Here is a 21783-nt window from a genome sequence, read left to right as displayed (position 1 = left end):
TGTTCCTGGAAGGGAGCTTACCGAGCGTGAGGGTGTTGGAGGAGAAGTTCTGGCTGGCGAGAGGGAATGATTTCAGGTACTTGCAGGTGCGGGATTTCGTACGGAGACTGGTGCTGTCCTTCTCCCGCCTCCCGCCAAGGGTGATCCAGGACAGGGTAGTTTCCAGGGGAGAGGGGAGAGTCATCGACATCTATAAATAACTAATGGGAGCAGAGGAGGCACAGGCTGAAGAACTGAAGCTTAAGTGGGAGGAGGAGCTCGGGGGGGAAATAGAGGACGGCATATGGGCAGACGCTTTGAGTAGAGTAAACACTACCGCAACATGTGCCAGGCTCAGTCTGATCCAGTTCAAGGTCGTACAGCGGGACCACATGACGGTGGCCCGGATAAGCAAATTCTTTGGGCTGGAGGACAAATATGCTAGATGTGCTGGAGGACCAGCAAATCATGTACACATGTTCTGGGCGTGTCCTAAACTCAGGGGGTACTGGCAGGGATTCACGGACGTCATGTCCTGGGTATTGAAGACCAGGGTAGCAATGAGTCCTGAGGTGGCAATTTTGGGAGTTTCGGAGGACCCGGGATCCCAGGAGGAGAAAGAGGCCGACGTCTTGGCCTTTGCTTCCCTGGTAGCCCGGCGACGAATACTGTTGGCATGGAGGGACTCAAAGCCCCCAAAGTCTGAAGTATGGCTTTCGGATATGGCGAGCTTTCTCGGGCTGGAGAAAATTAAGTTCGCCTTGAGAGGATCGCTGTCAGGGTTCGCCCGGAGGTGGCAGCCATTCGTTGACTTCTTTGTGGAGAATTAATCGTCAGCAGGGTAGGGGGGTAGGGTAGCGTAGAGTAGGGGGTTGGTTAGGCAGGTTCTTGCGAAAGGGGAGCCGGTGCTTGCATTATGTCTTGTTGCTTTTTGTACACTACGTTATAATGTTGCTGTTTTATATGCCCAAAACACCTCAATAAAATTGTTTATAATAATTAATAATCTTTATTATTGTCACAAGTAGGCTCACATTAACACTGCAGTGAAGGTACTGTGAAAAGCCCCTAGTCGCCACATTCCGGCGTATGTTTGGGTACACAGAGGGAGAATTCAGAATGTCTAATTCACCTAACAGCACATCTTTTGGGACTTGTGGGAGGAAACCGGAGCACCCGGAGGAAACCCAAGCAGACATGGGGAGAACATGCAGACTCCGCACAGACAGTGACCCAAGTGGGAATCGAACCTGGGACCCTGGCACTGTGAAGCAGCAGTGCTAACCACTGGGCTACCGTGCCGCCCTGTACTGTACCTGGCAACCCCAAGATTGGCTCCCCGACCCGCCGCATTCACTGGAAACACCTCACTCGTGCTAACATTCAGCTTATAGCCTGAAACCCGAATCTGTCTAGTATGTCAATAATTCTCTCCATACTCCGCAATGGGTCTGACTCGAACAACAGCAGGTCGTCTGCGATAGTGACACCTGGTATTCCCTACTCCCTCTCACAATCCCCTGCCACTCTACTGACCCTTTAAGCAGCATTGCCAAGGGCTCTATCGCCAGCACAAATAGCAGCGGCGACAGCCTCGTTTCCCTGCGCAACCCGAAACTTTGTGAACTCATCTCGTTTCTCCATACGCTCACTACCGGGGCTGCGTACAATAGACACACCCACCCCACAAATTTGGCCCAACCCAAACCTTCCCAAAACCTCAAACAGGTACAGCCACTCCACACGGTCGAAAGCCTTCTCCTCAAGCATGGAGACCACTATCTCTGGTATCCGGTCCTTTGACAAGCTTGAACAATGTTGGAAAATTGTTGGACAGCACGGTAGCACAAGTGGCTAGCACTGTAGTTTCACAGCACCAGGGTCCCAGGTTCGATTCCCCGCTGGGTCACTGTCTGTGCGGAGTCTGCACGTTCTCCCCGTGTCTGTGTGGGTTTTCTCCGGGTGCTCTGGTTTCCTCCCACAGTCCAAAGACGTGCAGGTTAGCTGGATTGGCCATGATCAATTGCCCTTACTGACCAAAAAAGGTTAGGAGGGGTTATTGGGTTACGGGGATAGGGTGGAATTGAGGGCTTAAGTGGGTCGGTGCAGACTCGATGGGCCGAATGGCCTCCTTCTGCAATGTATGTTCTATGGGTCATGGTCACATTTAATAACTGCCTCATGTTGCTGAAAAGTTGCCTGCCCTTCACAAAACCCGTTTGATCCTCTGCAACCACCTCAGGAACGCATCCTTCCATCCTCATCGCCACTAATTGAGCCAACATTTTCACATCAGTGTTTAACAGTGATATGGGCCTGTATGACTCACACTCCGAAAGGTCCTTTCCCTTCTTCGGGATTAGCGTGATCAACGTCTGGGTCAGTGTCTCCGGTAGCTCCCTCTTCTCCAGCTCCTCGCTAAACATCCCCAGTAAATGTGGCACCACCTCCGTCACAAATTCCTGATAGAACTCCGCTGGGTAATCGTCCCGCCCCGGGGCCTTTCCTGAGTTCATCCCTTTTATACTATCCATCGTCTCTCTCAGCCCTAGCAGCTCTTTCAGCACCTTGACAGAAATCTTTGGATCCTCACTGTCTACAGGTGATGTCCCGGAGGACTGGAGAATAGCCAATGTCGTTCCTTTGTTTAAGAAGGGTAGCAAGGATAATCCAGGGAACTACAGGCCTTACATCAGTGGTGGGGAAATTATTGGAGAGAATTCTTTGAGACAGGTTCTACTCCCATTTGGAAGCAAATGGACGTATTAATGAAAGGCAGCATGGTTTTGTGAAGGGGAGATTGTGTCTCACTAACTTGATAGAGTTTTTCGAAGAGGTCACAAAGATGATTGATGCAGGTAGGGCAGTGGATGTTGTCTATATGGACTTCAGTAAGGCCTTTGACTGGTACAAAAGGTGAAGTCACATGGGATCAGGGGTGAGCTGGCAAGGTGGATACAGAACTGGCTAGGTCTTAGAAGGCAGAGAGTAGCAATGGAAGGGTGCTTTCCTAATTGGAGGGCTGTGACTAGTGGTGTTCCACAGGGATCAGTGCTGGGACCTTTGCTGTTCGTAGTATATATAAATGATTTGGAGGAAAATGTAACTGGTCTGATTAGTAAGTTTGCAGATGACACAAAGGTTGGTGGAATTGCCTCCTCGCCTCCCGTACCTGCCCCACTGCCATTCCTGTCCTCAGCCTGTCATACTGCCCCTGTAACCTCTTTCTCTCCGCCAACAGCTCCTCGGTGGGGGCACTCGAATATTTCCTGTCCACCCCGACTATCGCGTCCAACAACCATCCATATTCCTCCCTCTTTCTCCTGTTCCTGTGCTCCCCTGAACCACCGCCTTCAACGCCTCCCAAATGTGGCCGCCGAAACCTCCCGATTCTGATTCAACATCGTCTCTGATCACCGATCGCACCTTATCGCTGAATCCCTTGGCCACTAAAAGCCCCAAATCTAACCTCCATCCCGGCCTCTACTCTTGCATCAAGCTAAGTCTAACCTCCAGCCAGTGCGGCGCATGGTCGGAGATCACGATTCCCACGTACTTCCCCTCACACCCCCACCAACACCGCTCGGCTCACTACGAAAAAGTCAATTCTGGAGTATGTTTGTACACTTGCGAGAAGAAGGAATATTTCCTCTCCCCCGTATTCCAAAACCTCCACAGCTCCACCATAAACATCCTTTCCAGAAACCCTCCCAGCGCCTTGGCCATCCTCAACCTTCCCATTGACTTTGTGCTCGACCTATCCACCTTCGGTTCTAGCACCCCCCATAATCAACTGATTCATGTCCAGGTCCGGAATCATTCCCAGCAACCCCTTCATCCCACTTCATCCCAATTTGGCACATAAACGTTCACTAGCATCACTGACATGTCCCCTCAAACACCCCGCTCACTATCACGTACCTCCCACCCAGGTCCCCCACTTCCTTGGCCCCTACAAACCCCGTCCTTTTGCTCAACAGGATGGCACCCCCCCCCACCCCGCGACTTTGAATCAAGCCCCGAGTGAAATAGCTGAGCAACCCATCCCTTTCTCAACCTAACCTGATCCTTCGCCCAGAGGTGCATCTCCTGCAGAAAGACTACCCCCACCTTCAAGCTCCTCAAGTGCGTGAAGACTCGAGATCCCTTCATCAGCCCGTTCAATCTCCATACATTCCATGTTACGAACCTTACCGGAGGCGAATGTCTCCACTCCCCTTTACAGGGGCTGGTTTAGCACAGTGGGCTAAACAGCTGGCTTGTAATGGAGAACAAGGCAGCAGCGAGGGTTCAATTCACGTACCGGCCTCCCCGAACAGGTGCTAGAATGTGGCGACTAGGGGCTTTTCACAGTAACTACATTGAAGCCTACTTGTGACAATAAGCGATTATTATTATTATTACTGTCCGCCATCCTCCCCTTCCAATTCTCCCTCCTTTGATTTTGCCCTGAACTGGGCCCATCCAAGATGGCCCCCTTCTCTTCCCGTGCGCATTCTCCAACACTGCCACGTCGCACCCCCCTACCCCCAACCCCTCCCTCCACTTGGCCAACCTCCCCCACCTCACTTCCGTTCACCAGCATTACTTGTCAGCGAAGCAGCTCCTGCCTGAAGGCTCCTCCTACCTACCCCTCCCCCCACCCTTCACTCCTTGGTCTGTGCAAATGGCTCCCCGTGGACCCCTCTCTCCGGCACGCAAACAAAGACAGGTCAAAAACTATAGGTCACTCCCTCCAAAAAGAAAACCACCATAAACTGCGAGGGATGGGGGGGGGGGGGGGGGGTCAGTTGCCCCCTTAGCAAACAATCACAACTGTGAAATCAGCCCACCCCACCTCCGCCCCTTGCAGAGGGAGTATGAACCTGTAACTTTCCAGGTTGAATGGAAGATTTGCTATTGTATAATTATTGGGCTGTAGAACAGTTGAGGAAAATAGTTGACTGTTAAGAAGCTTTTCCAGATATTTCAGAGCACAAAATATTTAATTGGACTATTCATCTGCAAAGAAGCTTTAACTGAGAAATTAGAAAGGTGACATACTTATTAATTAAGCGCGGGTTAAATGTTTTTAACCTACGGTGAGTTATAGGAACACATAACTGCTGAATTTATAATTAACCTGTAAGTAGGATAATAGTTGTGGCAGTATAAAGATATTTAATCTCTTTTTGCTGGAATAAACAGGCTCATTGGGCTGTGGGATTAACCCGGGGTCATTGCCGGGTGTCTTTGCACTTCACTAAGCTCTCTGTCTTTTATTTTGCCTGCCTGGACAGCTTGGCATTGGGATTTGAATTTCTTCCCCAGTGTGTAAATGTGGATGGAGCCTGAGCTATCCCAGCAGACCTTGCAATCGCGGGCCTCAATTCTAATCATGGACATCGCACTGGGGGTCGCGGGGGGACGAGCAGAGGCCGTCGATGTGGGAGAGGTGGATTAGGGGGTAACTCTTTGGCAAGATGACGGAATGCTAAGTGTATAAGAATGTGCAGCCCCGAATCAATTTCTTCAGATCATACCTGCAAATAAGGGCAGCACGGTAGCATTGTGGATAGCACAATTGCTTCACAGCTCCAGGGTCCCAGGTTCGATTCCGGCTTGGGTCATTGTCTGTGCGGAGTCTGCACATCCTCCCCGTGTGTGCGTGGGTTTCCTCTGGGTGCTCCGGTTTCCTCCCACAGTCCAAAGATGTGCAGGTTAGGTGGATTAGCCATGATAAATTGCCCTTAATGTCCAAAATTGCCCTTCGTGTTGGGTGGGGTTACTGGGCTATGGGAAAAGGGTGGAGGTGTTGACCTTGGGTAGGGTGCTCTTTCCAAGAGCCGGTGCAGACTCGATGGGCCGAATGGCCTTCTTCTGCACTGTAAATTCTATGATGTCCATTCTGTCTTGGCAGCATCCCCCACCCCCACTTCCCTCAATCTACCCTCTCAGGTGTATTTAAAAAAATCCCACTCCCACCGCTTGAAGTAAAGCACCGTGTCCGGGGGTGCATGGGTGTGGGCACCTGTGTGTATGTGTGGGTGGGAGGGGGTGGGGGTAGGTGAGGGAGCTTTCGCCTGGGTCCCGTGACCAACATTCATCACCAGCCCATGTCATGGGAATCAGATAATCTGGGCCTTTATCACGGTGCGGTTGTGTGGCACCTTGCTGTGTGCGCACTTGCAGCTGGTCCGTCCACCGTCGCAACACTAACCAGCCTTCAAAAGTACGTAACCGGCCCTGAAGTGCCCCGGGATCATTCTGCGGTGTGAAAAGGTGTCAACAGGATACTGGCTGGTAGGTTCAGCTCAACCAAGGCATACTGCGTTCCTTTATTGAGGGACTTGTTCAGTCTCGTAGTTCCCCTCCCGCTCAACCCAGTGTCCCAGCCACCCTCTATTTATATGTGTTTAAAGACAATTAATACACCCCCCCCCCCCCCGATTCTGTTAACCATAACAAGGTAATTGAGCAACACACTTTAACCATATTCTTGACATTAACAAACTGTAACAACGTAATTGGTAGGGCACTGACAGAAGGTGCTACCTTCATCTCCTTCCCTCTCCCTGTTTGCCATCCATTCGCGTATCAGTGATAGTCAGGGAGTGTTACTCAGTGCGGGAAGAAGAAACCCAGGGTGTTAATACTCCCCGTTTTGCCGTTGCTGCTATCTCTGGCCCCACTCCAGTCAGTGGGATTGTCAGACGAGAAATCCTTCCACTGTGTCCTTTGTCCTTTGGTGTTGCCATCGAAGTGCTGCTAACAAAACTCTGTGTGGCCCAAATCACCAGAAAACCCAGAAATAGCTTGTCAGGGATCTCAACAATGCCCCAGTCCCGGAATGTCGTCCATTATTACCGCCGAGAGCCAATCTCATTCATTCCAAATTCCCATCTTACTGACCCCTACCCTCCAACGTCATCCACCCCATCCTCCAACATTGATCTGCCAGCGATGGACAAAAACTGTCGATCAGGAGAGACTTCGGATACTGGGCACAGTTGCCGAACAAGCTAAGAGGGGGTTCAATTGAGCTTTTTCCTAAACTATAAGAATATAGCAAGGTAAAGGAAGACTATTTTGTCGGGTTGGGAAGCAAACGATTGTAAAACTCCAGGCGGAGAGAATGAAAAGGAGGATTGGAGACATTTCCATGTGGGTTCTCCCGGGTGGAGCTGAGATGAGGTGGAGGGGGCTGGTTTTGCATGAGAAGCTAGATGTGAAATTGTCCACAAACTTTATCTTCAGTTGTTTAACTGTCATAGCCCTCACTCATCCTGCCCACGGCACAGCACAAACCCAACATTGATTAAACATGGGAAATAAATGTTGACTCCCGCAAGGTTTGAAGCAGAAAGAAATTCACAAAGCGAGATGGCAATGCATAATCAGTTGGAAAAATGAGGGCAATTTGTGTCTGAACATTGTTCCCGGGCCATTAATTCACTCAAAAAATGTTATTTCATGTTGTATCTTTCCAAAGATATGTCCCTCTGGTTTGGAAGTATGGGGATAATAATTGTATCAGGGCGAGGACAGAAGACAACTTAATTATGTTTCTGGAGCCTGCTGAGGCCACGTGACAACTGGCACTGAGGAGCTACTTATGAGATGTTGCTGTTTGGTTGGTGAAACAAATAAAATGCTTGAGGGGGTCGATGCTGTGCCTATTAACCTCCCCCGCTGGAGAGTCTGGGACTTGGGGTGGGTTCAAAGTCTCAGGATAAGTTGTCGGCCATTTTGGGCTGCGATGGGGTAAAAATTCTTTATGCAGCATTGTGGGGGGGGGGGGGGGGGGGGGGGGGGATCTTTGGAGTTCTCTATCCCAGAGGAAGATGGATGCTCCATCACTGAGTATATTCAAGACCCAAATCGAGAGATGTTTGGACGCTAAGGGATAGGGGATGGAGGGAGATAGAAAATGAGGGATTGGAAATGGAGGAGACGGGGAGAGAGGGAGAGAGGGATTGGAGATGGATGGTCGGAGGGAGGAGAGAAAGAGAGAGGGATTGAAGACGGAGGGGGAGATTGGAGATGGGGAGAGAAGGAAAGAGAGGGATTGGTGATGGAGTGAGGGAGAGAATGAGGAATTGGAAATGGAGGGAGAGAGAGTGAGGGGTTGCAGATGGAGAGAGGAAGAGAGAGAGGGATTGCTAATGGAAGGAGAGAGAAGAGATTGCAGATGGAGGAAAAGAGAGTGTGAGGGAGTGAAGATGGAGGCAGAGTGATGGATTTGAGATAGAGGGAAAGAGTGTGATCGATTAGAGATGGAGGAAGAGACTGAAGGATTGGAGATGGATGGAGAGAGTGAGGGATTGAAGATGAAGGGAAAGAGAGAATGAGGGATGGGCGATGGAGTGAAATACAGTGTGAGGATTAGTCATGGTGGGAGAGAGAGAAAGTGAGGGACTGGAGGAGGAGGGAGAGCAACATGGAGGGATTGGAGTTGGAGGAGTGGCAGTGAAGGATGAGAGATGGGGGAGAGAGGACGGGAGAGAGAGATATGGAGGACGGAGGGAGAGAGTGTGAGCGATGGGAGAAATAGTGTGCCTGTGTGTTCCCCTGGATTTCAAATGCTGGAAAGTTAGCAGTAAAAAAGACAATTTGGTTGTATCATTCCTGAAACAGGAGTTACTCAGGGACATACTTAACTTTAGGATTTATCAAAATCAGCCCAAATTGCCTCACCACAGATTTATCATGTGCACAAATCTGCTCTCAAGTTCAGAAGCAATAAGATTTTTAGTAAGGCAGGAGCGAAGTGTAAATAATTTAGGGGTAGACAGCACAGTGTTTGAAGCTGGCCAGACAGATAAACGGTCATTTATTGCCCTCACCAGGCTGACACCCATCATTGAGATCAATCAGCTTTGAAGTGGGCGACAGCTTCAATTAACTGTGAAGCTGTATTTTAGATTCAGGACTCATCGTCCCCTGTGATTGGTGGAGTTTGCACAATGGAGATTCTGAAAGTGTTCCAGAAACACTCCATATCATCCAACCTTGGTAAATTTCTGCTCATCCCAGGCATTGCTACAATCCCCTCCCCCCCACCACCCTCCCGTGTCAACTCACGACAGTTCGCAGTTTTCCTTCACGCCACTATTGGCCGCGAATCTGTATTGCACCAGCAATGTCGCAATTATAAAATTCCAATCCTTGTTTTCAAATTCCTATTCATCCACCATCACCATCTCTGTGACCTCCTCCTGCCACTACAACCCTCCCTATCTCTGTGACCTCCTCCTGCCACTACAACCCCCCCCTATCTCTGTGACCTCCTCCTGCCACTACAACCCTCCCTATCTCTGTGACCTCCTCCTGCCACTACAACCCTCCCTATCTCTGTGACCTCCTCCTGCCACTACAACCCCCCCTATCTCTGTGACCTCCTCCTGCCACTAAGACCCTCCTTATCTCTGTGACCTCCTCCTGCCACTACGACCCTCCCTGTCTCTGTGACCTATCCCTGCCACTACAACCCTCCCTATCTCTGTGACCTCCGACAGCCTTCCCTATATCTGTAGCCACCTCCAGCCCCTATAACCCTCCCTATCTCTGTGACTTCCTCCAGCCCTACAACCCTCCCGATCCCTGTAACCTCCTCCAGCCCCTACAATCATCCCAATCCCTGGAACCTCCTTCAGCCCCTACAATCCTCCCGATCCCTGTAACCTCCTCCAGCCCCTACAATCCTCCCGATCCCTGTAACCTCCCCCAGCCCCTACAACCCTCCCTATCTCTGTAACCTCCTCGTGCCCCTACAACACTCCCGATCCCTGTAACCTCCTCCAGCCCCTACAATCCACCCTATCTCTGTAACCTCCTCCGGCCCCTACAATCCACCCTATCTCTGTAACCTCCTCCAGCCCCTACAATCCTCCCTATCTCTGTAACCTCCTCCAGCCCCTACAACCCTCCCAATCCCTGTAACCTCCTCCAGCCCCGACAATCCTCCCGGCCCCTGTACACTCCTCCAGCCCCTACAATCCTCCCAATCCCTGTAACCTCCTCCAGCCCCTACAACCTCCCGATCCCTGTAACCTCCTCCAGCCCCTTCAATCCTCCCTATCTCTTTAACCTCCTCCAGCCCCTACAACCCTCCCAATCCCCGTAACCTCCTCCAGCCGCTACAATCCTCTCGATCCCTGTAACCTCCTCCAGCCCCTACAATCCTCCCTATCTCTGTAACCTCCTCCAGCCCCTACAATCCTCCCGATCCATGTAACCTCCTCCAGCCACTACAATCCTCCCAATCCCTGTAACCTCCCCCAGCCCCTACAACCCCCCCTATCTCTGTAACCTCCTCCAGCCCCTACAACCCTCCCAATCCCTGTAACCTCCTCCACCCCCTACAACCCTCCCGATCCCTGTAACCTCTTCCAGCCCCTACAATCCTCCCGATCCCTGTAACCTCCTCCAGCCCCTACAATCCTCCCAATCCCTGTAACCTCCTCCAGCCCCTACAATCCTCCCAATCCCTGTAAACTCCCCCAGCCCCTACAACCCTCCCTATCTCTGTAACCTCCTCCAGCCCCTACAACCTTCCCAATCCCTGTAACCTCCTCCAGCTCCTACAACCCTCCCGATCCCTGTAACCTCCTCCAGCCCCATGCAACCCTCCCTATCTCTGTAACCTCCTCCAGCCACTACAACCCTCCCTATCTCTGTGACCTCCGACAGCCTTCCCTATATCTGTAGCCACCTCCAGCCCCTATAACCCTCCCTATCTCTGTGACTTCCTCCAGCCCTACAACCCTCCCGATCCCTGTAACCTCCTCCAGCCCCTACAATCATCCCAATCCCTGGAACCTCCTTCAGCCCCTACAATCCTCCCGAGCCCTGTAACCTCCTCCAGCCCCTACAATCCTCCCAATCCCTGTAACCTCCCCCAGCCCCTACAACCCTCCCTATCTCTGTAACCTCCTCCAGCCCCTACAACACTCCCGATCCCTGTAACCTCCTCCAGCCCCTACAATCCACCCTATCTCTGTAACCTCCTCCGGCCCCTACAATCCACCCTATCTCTGTAACCTCCTCCAGCCCCTACAATCCTCCCTATCTCTGTAACCTCCTCCAGCCCCTACAACCCTCCCAATCCCTGTAACCTCCTCCAGCCCCGACAATCCTCCCGGCCCCTGTACACTCCTCCAGCCCCTACAATCCTCCCAATCCCTGTAACCTCCTCCAGCCCCTACAACCTCCCGATCCCTGTAACCTCCTCCAGCCCCTTCAATCCTCCCTATCTCTGTAACCTCCTCCAGCCCCTACAACCCTCCCAATCCCCGTAACCTCCTCCAGCCGCTACAATCCTCTCGATCCCTGTAACCTCCTCCAGCCCCTACAATCCTCCCTATCTCTGTAACCTCCTCCAGCCCCTACAATCCTCCCGATCCATGTAACCTCCTCCAGCCACTACAATCCTCCCAATCCCTGTAACCTCCCCCAGCCCCTACAACCCCCCCTATCTCTGTAACCTCCTCCAGCCCCTACAACCCTCCCAATCCCTGTAACCTCCTCCACCCCCTACAACCCTCCCGATCCCTGTAACCTCTTCCAGCCCCTACAATCCTCCCGATCCCTGTAACCTCCTCCAGCCCCTACAATCCTCCCAATCCCTGTAACCTCCTCCAGCCCCTACAATCCTCCCAATCCCTGTAAACTCCCCCAGCCCCTACAACCCTCCCTATCTCTGTAACCTCCTCCAGCCCCTACAACCTTCCCAATCCCTGTAACCTCCTCCAGCTCCTACAACCCTCCCGATCCCTGTAACCTCCTCCAGCCCCATGCAACCCTCCCTATCTCTGTAACCTCCTCCAGCCCCTACAACCCTCCCAATCCCTGTAACCTCCTCCAGCTCCTACAACCCTCCCTATCTCTGTAACCTCCTCCAGCCCCTACAATCCTCCCAATCCCTGTAACCTCCTCCAGCCCCTATATTCCTCCCAATTCCTGTAACCTCCTCCAGCTCCTACAACACTCCCTGGGGTGGATTCTCCGCCCCGCCGTGCTACATTTCTGCCCCGACCCACCGGCAGGAGTCTCCGTTAAGCCGGCTGGTCAATGGGGGACAGCCCCACACCATCAGGTAACCCCCGGCAGCCGGCAAAACGGAGAATCACGCTGGCAGAGAATCCCGCCCCCTATCTCTGTAGCTACCTCCAGCCCCTATAACCCTCCCTATCTCTGTGACTTCCTCCAGCCCTACGCCCCTCCCTATCTCTGTGACCTCCTCCAGCCCCTACAATCCTCCCGATCCCTGTAACCTCTTCCATCCCCTCCATTCCTCCCTATCTCTGTAACCTCCTCCAGCCCCTTCAACCCTCTCTATCTCTATGACCTCCCCCAGTCCCCTACAACCCTCCATATCTCAGTAACTTCCTCCAGTCCCTACCACTCTCCGAGATCTCTGCGCTTCTCCAATTCCGGCCTCTTAAGCATCCCCCGATTCCCATCGCTCCACCATTGGCGACTGTGCCTTCAACTGCCTTGGGCCCTGAGTTCTGGAAATCCCTCCCTCTAACTCCCCCTGAACTCTCTGCCTGAATCTCTATCTTTCAATTATCTGAGGTGGCTCAGGGTAATATTTTTGTTTGATTGATGATTCTGTGCGGAGGCCTGGATGTTTAGCTATTGGAAAGCTGTTGTACAAAGGCAAGTTTGTGTTTTAGTGATTGTTTAGTTAAGAAAGATAGGGTTACTTCTGCAGAGAGGATGGCAGGCAGGGGGGTTGGGCCTCCCGGATACATTGTATTATTACTGGGCGGCGAATGCTGAAAAGGTGAGTAGTTGGGTCAGAGGGGAGGAGTTCCAGTGGGTTAGAATGGAAGTAAGTCCAGGTTTGCGACTTTGCCATAAAGGAGATACGGGGCTTCCCAGTAGAGCCGGCTTCCACATTGCTGGAGGAGGTGCTGACGACAGGGGGACTGGAGAAGGGGGTAGTATCGGCAGTTTACAGGGCTATTTTGGAGGAGGAGAAGGCGCTGCCAGAAGGGATCAAGGCAAAGTGGGAGGAAGAGTTGGGAGAGGGTATGGAGGAGGGGTTTTGGTGTGAGGTGCTCCGAAGGGTGAACGCCTCCACCTCGTGTGTGAGGTTGGGGCTGATACAGCTGAAGGTGGTGTATAGAGCGCACCTTACAAGGGTGGGGATGAGGAAGAAGATGGTGGCGGGATTGAAGGTGCTGGTGGAGGAGGCGATTGCCCCGGTGAAGGCGTCGGGCGTCGAGGGCATCGGCCGAGGTGTGGGAGCAGGGTGCGAAACTGAAGTAGGCCTTGTCACAACACAACGATCGGCTCACCTTGATGGGTGAGGAGCTGCGGAGGGTGGTGGAGGCCAACAAGTGTCTGTGAGCCAAAGTGGAGGACCTGGAAAACAGATCTAAGCGGCAAAATCTGAGGATTGTGGGTCTGCCCAGAAGGGTGGAGGGCCCGAGGCCAACGGAGTACTTTGCCAAGATGTTGGCGGAGCTGTTGGGGGAGGGGGATGATCCCTCTCTGTACGAACTGGATTGGGCTCATAGAGCGTGGTGGCCTAAACCAAAGGCAAATGAGCCACCAAGAGCAGTGATTATTTGTTTGCATAGGTGCCGCGTGAAGAAGGTCCTGAGTTGGGCAAAGCAGAAGCGGGAGGTGCAGTGGGCTGGAGTTGATGTACGTATATACCAGGACATTACTGTAGAATTAGTGAGGAGGCGGGCGGCTTTCGGCCGAGTGAAGATGGCACTGTATAACAGCAGTATGTAGTTTGGCATAGCGTATCCAGCCAAGTTGAGGGTGGCCTACAATTCCAAAGACTTTTATTTTGAGACGGTGAAGGCGGCGGAGCCGTTTGTGAAGGCAGAAGGACTGGGGCAGAAGTGAGAAATGGGACTGAGGATTAGTCTTGGACTGAGGGATGGGGAGTGGAGGAGTGTATGTAGCTCTATTTTTCACAGCATGTTGTTGGACAAGGTAAGAGTTGGGATTTTCTTTTGCAATGATGGTTCTTTGGGGTTTGTGTGTTTACACTGGTGTTGTGAGGATTTCTTTGTTTCTCCTAGGACCGGATATTTTTTTGGGGGGGGAGATGGGATTGGAGGGGAGTGGAGCCTGGGCAGAGGCCTCCACACTGGCTAGCTCAAGCTGGCCAGTGAATGGGAGTGTGGTGGGCAGAGGGGCTGCGACCATCAGAGCCTGATAGAACAGGTTTCGACGAACAATATTCAACTGAGGAAGGAGCAGTGCTCCGAAAGCTAGTGATTCGAAACAAAGCTGTTGGACTTTAACCTGGAGTTGTAAGACTTCTTACTGTGCTCACCCCAGTCCAACGCCGGCATCTCCACATCAGGTTTCGATGGGCCTGGGAGGTGTGAAAAGGTGGGGGAGGGGAGCGATACTGGGTGAGGTGCTTCCGAGAGGAAGTGGATGCGAGGATTCTGGGAGGGGGGGCTCGATGGTAACAATGTGACGGGGCGGGTCAAGCCCAGTGGGTAGGGCCTGGAGTTATGAGGATGGTGGATAGGAGGGATGGGAGAGGGGGGGCGGTGAAAGACCCCTTATTAGGATAGTTACGTGGAATGTGAGGGGTTTGTTGGAGTGAGGTTTATCAGGGTCATCTCGGTGGGGTAGTCCTCGTGAACTTGGAACCAGGGCCCCAAGAAGCCTTTTTCGGGAGGTCGGGCTGGCTCGGGTGGCAGGCGGGTGCTGGGGGAAATGTTTGAGCCTTTGTCTCTCTGATTGCCCGGACGCGGGTCCTGTTGAGGTGCAGGTTAGCTTCTCCATCCTCTGACATGGTTTGGCGGGGGGGGGGATCAATTACATTTCTTTGACACTCAGGAAGGTGAAGCCTCAGCTGAAGTGATGAACGAAGGCTTTCACAATTCATGGGGACTGTTTATTAAGCACTTCCGAGGATTGGTTGCTATTGAACATTAGTGTGTGTGTACTTCACTGTCAGAGGGTTAGTACTGAGGGAGTGCTGCACTGTCAGAGGGTCAGTACTGAGGGAGCGCTGCACTGTCAGAGGGTCAGTACTGAGGGAGCGCTGCACTGTCAGAGGGTCAGTACTGAGGGAGCGCTGCACTGTCAGAGGGTCAGTACTGAGGGAGTGCTGCACTGTCAGAGGGTCAGTACTGAGGGAGTGCTGCACTGTCAGAGGGTCAGTACTGAGGAAGTGCAGCACTGTCAGAGAGTCAGTACTGAAGGAGTGCTGCGCTGTCAGAGGGTCAGTACTGAGGGAGTGCTGCACTGTCAGAGGGTCAGTACTGAGGGAGTGCTGCACTGTCAGAGGGTCAGTACTGAGGGAGTGCTGCGCCGTCAGAGGGTCAGTCCTGAGGGAGTGCTGCGTTGTCAGAGGGTCAGTACTGAGGGAGTGCTGCGCTGTCAGAGGGTCAGTACTGAGGGAGTGCTGCGCTGTCAGAGGGTCAGTACTGAGGGAGTGCTGCGCTGTCAGAGGGTCAGTACTGAGTGAGTGCTGCACTGCCAGAGGCCCAGTATGGAGTGAGTGCTGCACTGTCAGAGGGTCAGTACTGAGGGAGTTCTGCACTGTGAGAGGGTCAGTACTGAGGGAGTGCTGCACTGTCACAGGGTCAGTACTGAGGGAGTGCTGCACTGTCAGAGGGTCAGTACTGAGGGAGTGCTGCACTGTGAGAGGGTCAGTACTGAGGGAGTGCTGCACTGTCACAGGGTCAGTACTGAGGGAGTGCTGCACTGTCAGAGGGTCAGTACTGAGGGAGTGCTGCACTGTCAGAGGGTCAGTACTGAGGGAGTTCTGCACTGTCAGAGGGTCAGTACTGAGGGAGTGCAGCACTGTCAGAGAGTCAGTACTGAAGGAGTGCTGCGCTGTCAGAGGGTCAGTACTGAGGGAGTGCTGCACTGTCAGAGGGTCAGTACTGAGGGAGTGCTGCACTGTCAGAGGGTCAGTACTGAGGGAGTGCTGCGCCGTCAGAGGGTCAGTCCTGAGGGAGTGCTGCGTTGTCAGAGGGTCAGTACTGAGGGAGTGCTGCGCTGTCAGAGGGTCAGTACTGAGGGAGTGCTGCGCTGTCAGAGGGTCAGTACTGAGTGAGTGCTGCACTGTCAGAGGCCCAGTATGGAGTGAGTGCTGCACTGTCAGAGGGTCAGTACTGAGGGAGTTCTGCACTGTGAGAGGGTCAGTACTGAGGGAGTGCTGCACTGTCACAGGGTCAATACTGAGGGAGTGCTGCACTGTCAGAGGGTCAGTACTGAGGGAGTGCTGCACTGTCACAGGGTCAGTACTGAGGGAGTGCTGCACTGTCAGAGGGTCAGTACTGAGGGAGTGCTGCACTGTCAGAGGGTCAGTACTGAGGGAGTGCTGCACTGTCAGAGGGTCAGTACTGAGGGAGTGCCGCACTGTCAGAGGGTCAGTGCTGAGGGAGTGCTGCGCTGTCAGAGGGTCAGTACTGAGGGAGTGCCGCACTGTCAGAGGGTCAGTGCTGAGGGGGTGCTGTACAGTCGGAGGGTCAGTGCTGAGGGAGTGCTGCACTGTCAGAGGGTCAGTACTGAGGGAGTGCTGCACTGTAGGAGGGTCATTGCTGAGGGGGTGCTGTACAGTCGGAGTTGCCGCCTTTCGCATGAGGATTGATGTCAAGATTTCATCTGCAAATGATCCCATGATGCTCTCTGGATGCAGTGACGGATCCGGACAAATCGTCCTGTTACAAATATTTGTAGCTCAAGCAACACTGTGGAAACAAAAATGCTCTGGCTTATTGTAATATTCCGTTTAGTGGAATCTTGCTGTGCCTTTTGGTCATGGTTCATATGTTAGAATACCAAGAACACTTCCAGGAAGAGCAACCTGGCTCTATGAAGCTCTTCGGGGGTTGGTCAGGTTGTTCCGGGTGATATAGGAATGCACATTATCTCTTACTTACATCGTACACTTAAGGAGAAGTCTGTGCGCTGCTTTGAGGATTTCACTGAAGGGAGGTCTGCTTCACAGGTTACTGTTCCACCATTATCCTTCCGCTGGACTGGGAACTTCACCACACTGGTAATCTCGAACGTCTTCCCAGACTGTTGCTGACTGCTCACTCCTACACAGGGCAGACACAGAAGTCCAGTCGTCAGTAACTTCCAAAGACCCCAAAAATAATTGGCAACAATCTTCCCGGCAATGCTATTGCTGAAGCCCCCCACCCCCCGTTCCCCGACCATCAACATCCTGGGGGTTACCATTGAACAGAAACTGAACTGGACTTACCACATTAATACTGTGGCTACAAGAGCAGGTCAGAGGCCATGAATCCTTCAGTAAGTAACTTACCTCCTGAACCCCCAAAGCCTGTCCACCATCTACAAGGCACAAGTCAGGAGTGTAATGGAATACTCTCCACTTGCCTGGATGAGTGCAGCTCCAACAACACTCAAGAAGCTCGACACCATCCAGGACAAAACAGCCCCATTTGATTGGCATCCCTTCCACAAACATTTAAACTCTCCACTACCGACGCACAGTGGCAGCCGTGGGTACCATCTACAAAATGCACATCAGTAACTCTCCAAGGTTCCTTAGTCAGCACCTTCCAAACCCATGACCACTATCATCTAGAAGGACGAGAGCAGCAGATACCTGGGAACCCCACCACCTTGAGGTTCCTGTCTAAGTCATTCACCATCCTGATTTGGAAATATATCGCCGTTCCTTCACTGTTGCTGGGTCAAATTCCAGGAACTCCCTCCCTAACAGCACTGTTGGTGTACCTACACCTCAGGGACTGCAGCTGGTCAAGAAGGCAGCTCACCACCACCTTCTCAAGGGACAATTAGGGATGGACAATAAATTCTGGTCTCAACCACATCCCATGAACTAATGAAAATGTTAAAGCAATTACTATCCCTATGCTCTATCTATAATCACGCACCAATCACACTGCTTCGCAAATGGGTGCAGAGACTCAGCTATGTGTTCCAGAATTTCCAGACCCTCTCCATACCCAGAAACCAGCCTGAAACTAATCTACTCCCACTCTGGTGCAGAGTAAACACCCATCACCCAGGTCAGCGCCAAGACCCTAACTTGGCCATTTCACCACTTTGCATTTGCACATTCTCCATATGGTCACGAGATGCCGCATCAGGTCCTGCACCACCTTCCACACCCCTGCACCCCCACCATCCACCTCCTCCTGGAGACCACCATCAGGTCCTGCACCACCTTCCACACCCCTGCACCCCCACCATCCACCTCCGCCTGGAGACCACCATCAGGTCCTGCACCACCTTCCACACCCCTGCACCCCCACCATCCACCTCCTCCTGGAGACCACCTTTGGAATCCATGGGTGGAGCTTGGGGGACGGGGTTGGGGTGCACAGATTTCATCTGTTATTTTCCCCTTGGGTCAAGAAGTCGGGAAGTCCTTCTACACTAAGGCGTTACGAGGCTGCACTTGGAGCACCGTGCACAGTTTTGGTCTCCTCGCATAGGGAGGGAGATACTGGAATTGGAGGCAGTTCGGGGAAGGTTCATGAGGCCAATTCCTTGGATGAAGTGTTTGTCTGATGAGGAAAGTTTGGGCAGGTTGGGTTGGTGCCCATTGGAGTTTAGAAGAATGAAACGTGATCTTATTGAAACAGATAAGATTCTGAGGGGGAGGGATTTGACAGGGTGGATGCTGAGAGGCTCTTTCCCTCATGTGGGGGGCGTTATCTAGAGCTAGGGGGACACAGTTTGAGAATAAGGGGATCTCTCATTGAAGATGGAGATGAGGAGGAATTTCATCTTCCTGAGGCTGGTTACTCTGTGGTAATCTCTCTGCCCCCACTCCCAGAGGTTGCAGCTCACTGAATATGATCAAGGCCGAGTAAGAGTTTTGATTGATGAGGGAGTCGAGGGTCATGAGGGGGCAGGCAGAAATGTGGAGTTACGGCCACATTCAGATCAGACATGATCTTATTAAATGGGGGAGCAGACAGGAGGGGCTGAATAGCGTCATCCTTCTCCTACTCCGTGTGATCTCTGCCCTTCCCTGTCCAGTTTTCCACCAATGCAAAATTGGAGCTTGAGGGGTTGTCAAAGGCGGGCGGAGGGGGGTTGTGGCAGGTTTACCGCGGACACCGACAACTGGAGGAAATGTGTCATTGGGCTCAGCTCTTTGTGTGAGTCAGTAAATCTGACTGTTTTGGGGAGACTGGGAGGGGGAATTGGGGAAGAGGCATGGGAAGGGAATGGGAATGGAATTCTCCTGTCCTGCCCGTCCCAGGTCTAGAAATTCCCACCCCGAGATCAACGGACCTTTGGCTTGCCCGTCATATTTATCGATGTCAGTACAAATCCAAATGTGCCAGTACAAATCCAGAGAACGTGCCCCCAAGGCCATCGTCCAACCCTCTCAAACCAGAGTTGTCCAATATGGATATGGAGACCATTCCTGGAATCGTTCTCACAAGGGTCTCATGCCTTGACCCTCCCTTCCTGCGCCCCCCCCACCCCTCACAAACCTCTCCCGCCACTTATCCATCTACCTCGCCCAGCTTGTCCATGCCCCAGCCAAAAGGGAAAATGCCATGACCTCTGCGCCCCAATTGGACGACGGATGAGTCATGGCCCATGGCAAAGTTTGGAACGGGTTCAGAGGCCGGCAAGATACTTTAAAAAAGGGGCCGCACGGCAGTGCAGTGGTTAGCACTGCTGCCTCACGGCGCCGATGTTCCAGGTTTGATCCTGGATCTGGGTCACTGTCCATGTGGAGTTTGCACATTCTCCCGGTGTTTGCGTGAGTTTCACCCCCACAACCCAAAGATGTGCAGGGTAGGTGGACTGGCCACGCTAAATTGCCCCTTAATTGAAAAAATTGAATTGGGTACTCGAAATTTAAAATAAAGATACTTTAAAACAAAATTATGTTTCGCCCATTCACTCCAAGAGATTAAACTCCAAATCCTGGGGAACTCCAGGCCAGGATCTTTTTTTGGGGGGTGGGGGGGGGGAGGTTTGTGAACCCAAACCAGGAAATGTCTCACGATCACAGCAGAACATATGGGAATTCTCACTCAGGATTGCATCCCCCTCTTTATTGGGTCACTTTCAAACGTGGTGAAGTTAACAATCCCCAATCCCATCCATGGTAAGCGCATTGAGGGATGGCACGCGATAAGCACTGCAGGAAAACTTATTTGATGCTTCGTTCGATAATATATGAGGTTCTGTCTGAAAAGATACGCTGCCCAGTCGAGATAAGACCAGCCATTAGATGAAAGGAATTCAACAACATGTCGACAAAGGTAATCTGTTGATAGGCCCACTACTATTTTTCAAAAGTGTGAGGATCTGTCCAGAGGGAGGGAGAAATTATAAGGAATTGGCCAGGTGCCAGTCTATCACATATCACAGCAAAGACATCAGGTGGCCATGCAGCCCCCTCTTTCTTGTCCTGGCTCTTAGAAAGATCTCTCCAATTAGTCCCCACTCTCCTCTCTGCTCTTTCCCCCCAGATCCTTGTAAATGTTCTCCCCTTCAAGTATTTGTACAATTCCCCCTTTTTGAAAGCTCCTATTGAATCTGTTTCCACCGCCCTTTCAGGCAGCACCTTCCAGATCACAACTCGCTGTGTAAAATAAAAATTCTCCTCCTCTCCCCTCACTCTGGTTCTTTTACCGATTCTCTCCAGTCTGTGTCCCTCTGAAAGCCTCCTGCCACTGGAAACACTTTCTTTCATTTAAAATATCCAAACCCGCCTCATGATTTTGAACGTCTCGATTCAATCCCCCTTAATCTTCTCTGCTCCGAGGAGAACGATCCCAGCGTCTCCCATTCTCTCCGCATTCACTAGTCACTCATCCCTCATAATATTCCAGAAAATCTCCGCCAAACCCTCTCCGAGGTGCAGCAGTAAATTATTTCCTCAATGAAAAGCCAGATTAATCTTTACCCTAATAGAAAGTCAGGCAGTGGGTGTCAAAATTATATTTTAGCTAAGATAGGTCATTGATCAATTGAACTTCCATGAATATTAAATAAGTTGTTCTATTATAAATGAACACATTTAGAGAAGTAGTTTAATGTCATATTCCATCCTCATTAAAATAAAACATAAGGTTAGTTACAGAGTAGAGCTCCCTCTACACTGTCCCCATCAAACACTCCCAGGACAGGTACAGCACGGGGTTAGATACCGAGTAAAGCTCCCTCTACACTGTCCCCATCAAACACTCCCAGCACAGGTACAGCACGGGGTTAGATACAGAGTAAAGCTCCCTCTACACTATCCCCATCAAACACTCCCAGCACAGGTACAGCACAGGGTTAGATATAGAGTAAAGCTCCCTCTACACTATCCCCATCAAACACTCCCAGGGCATGTACATCACGGGGTTAGATACAGAGTAAAGCTCCCTCTACACTGTACCCATCAAACATTCCCAGAACAGGTACAGCATGGTGTTATATACAGAGTAAAGCTCCCTCTGCACTGTCCCCATCAAACACTCAGGCCAGGTTCAGCACGGGGTTAGATACAGAGTAAAGCTCCCTCTATACTGACAGGGAAAGTTATAATGGGGAACAAAGAAATGGCTGAGCAACTAAATACTTACTTTGGTTCTATCTTCACAAATGAGGACTCAAATAAGATACCAGAAATGTTGGGGAACGCAGGGTTTAGAGAGAGGGAGGAACTGAAGGAGATCAATATTAGTAGAGAAATGGTTGTCGTGTTTTGTGGTGGGTGCCACCGTTGACAAGGATACACACAGAACATATATGTGTTTAACTAAGATGCTGATTCATTGTCAAACATGTGGAAGAATTACTAACAGAAGTATGTGCAGACAAAGTTATTTAAATTCCTTGGGAGCTACTCTAAGTGCGACTGTACTG

The 21783-nt window shown here is 51.7% G+C and overlaps 1 protein-coding gene across 3 annotated transcripts in view; it reads right to left on the bottom strand.

Annotated features, from left to right (window-relative positions):
- Positions 1–21783, bottom strand: part of cadm4 (cell adhesion molecule 4) — a 667928-nt gene that overhangs the window by 170980 nt on the left and 475165 nt on the right. For all 3 annotated transcript variants that reach the window (XM_072468958.1, XM_072468960.1, XM_072468959.1), the window contains exon 5: positions 16839–17000. In XM_072468958.1, the coding sequence (XP_072325059.1) occupies positions 16839–17000 (162 nt within the window). The remainder of the gene's footprint in view (positions 1–16838; positions 17001–21783) is intronic.

Source organism: Scyliorhinus torazame, chromosome 12 (genome assembly GCF_047496885.1).
Source record: "Scyliorhinus torazame isolate Kashiwa2021f chromosome 12, sScyTor2.1, whole genome shotgun sequence".
NCBI lineage: Eukaryota > Metazoa > Chordata > Chondrichthyes > Carcharhiniformes > Scyliorhinidae > Scyliorhinus > Scyliorhinus torazame.
Note: the sequence above shows the minus strand (reverse complement) of the source record. Positions and strands in the feature narration are given on the sequence as shown.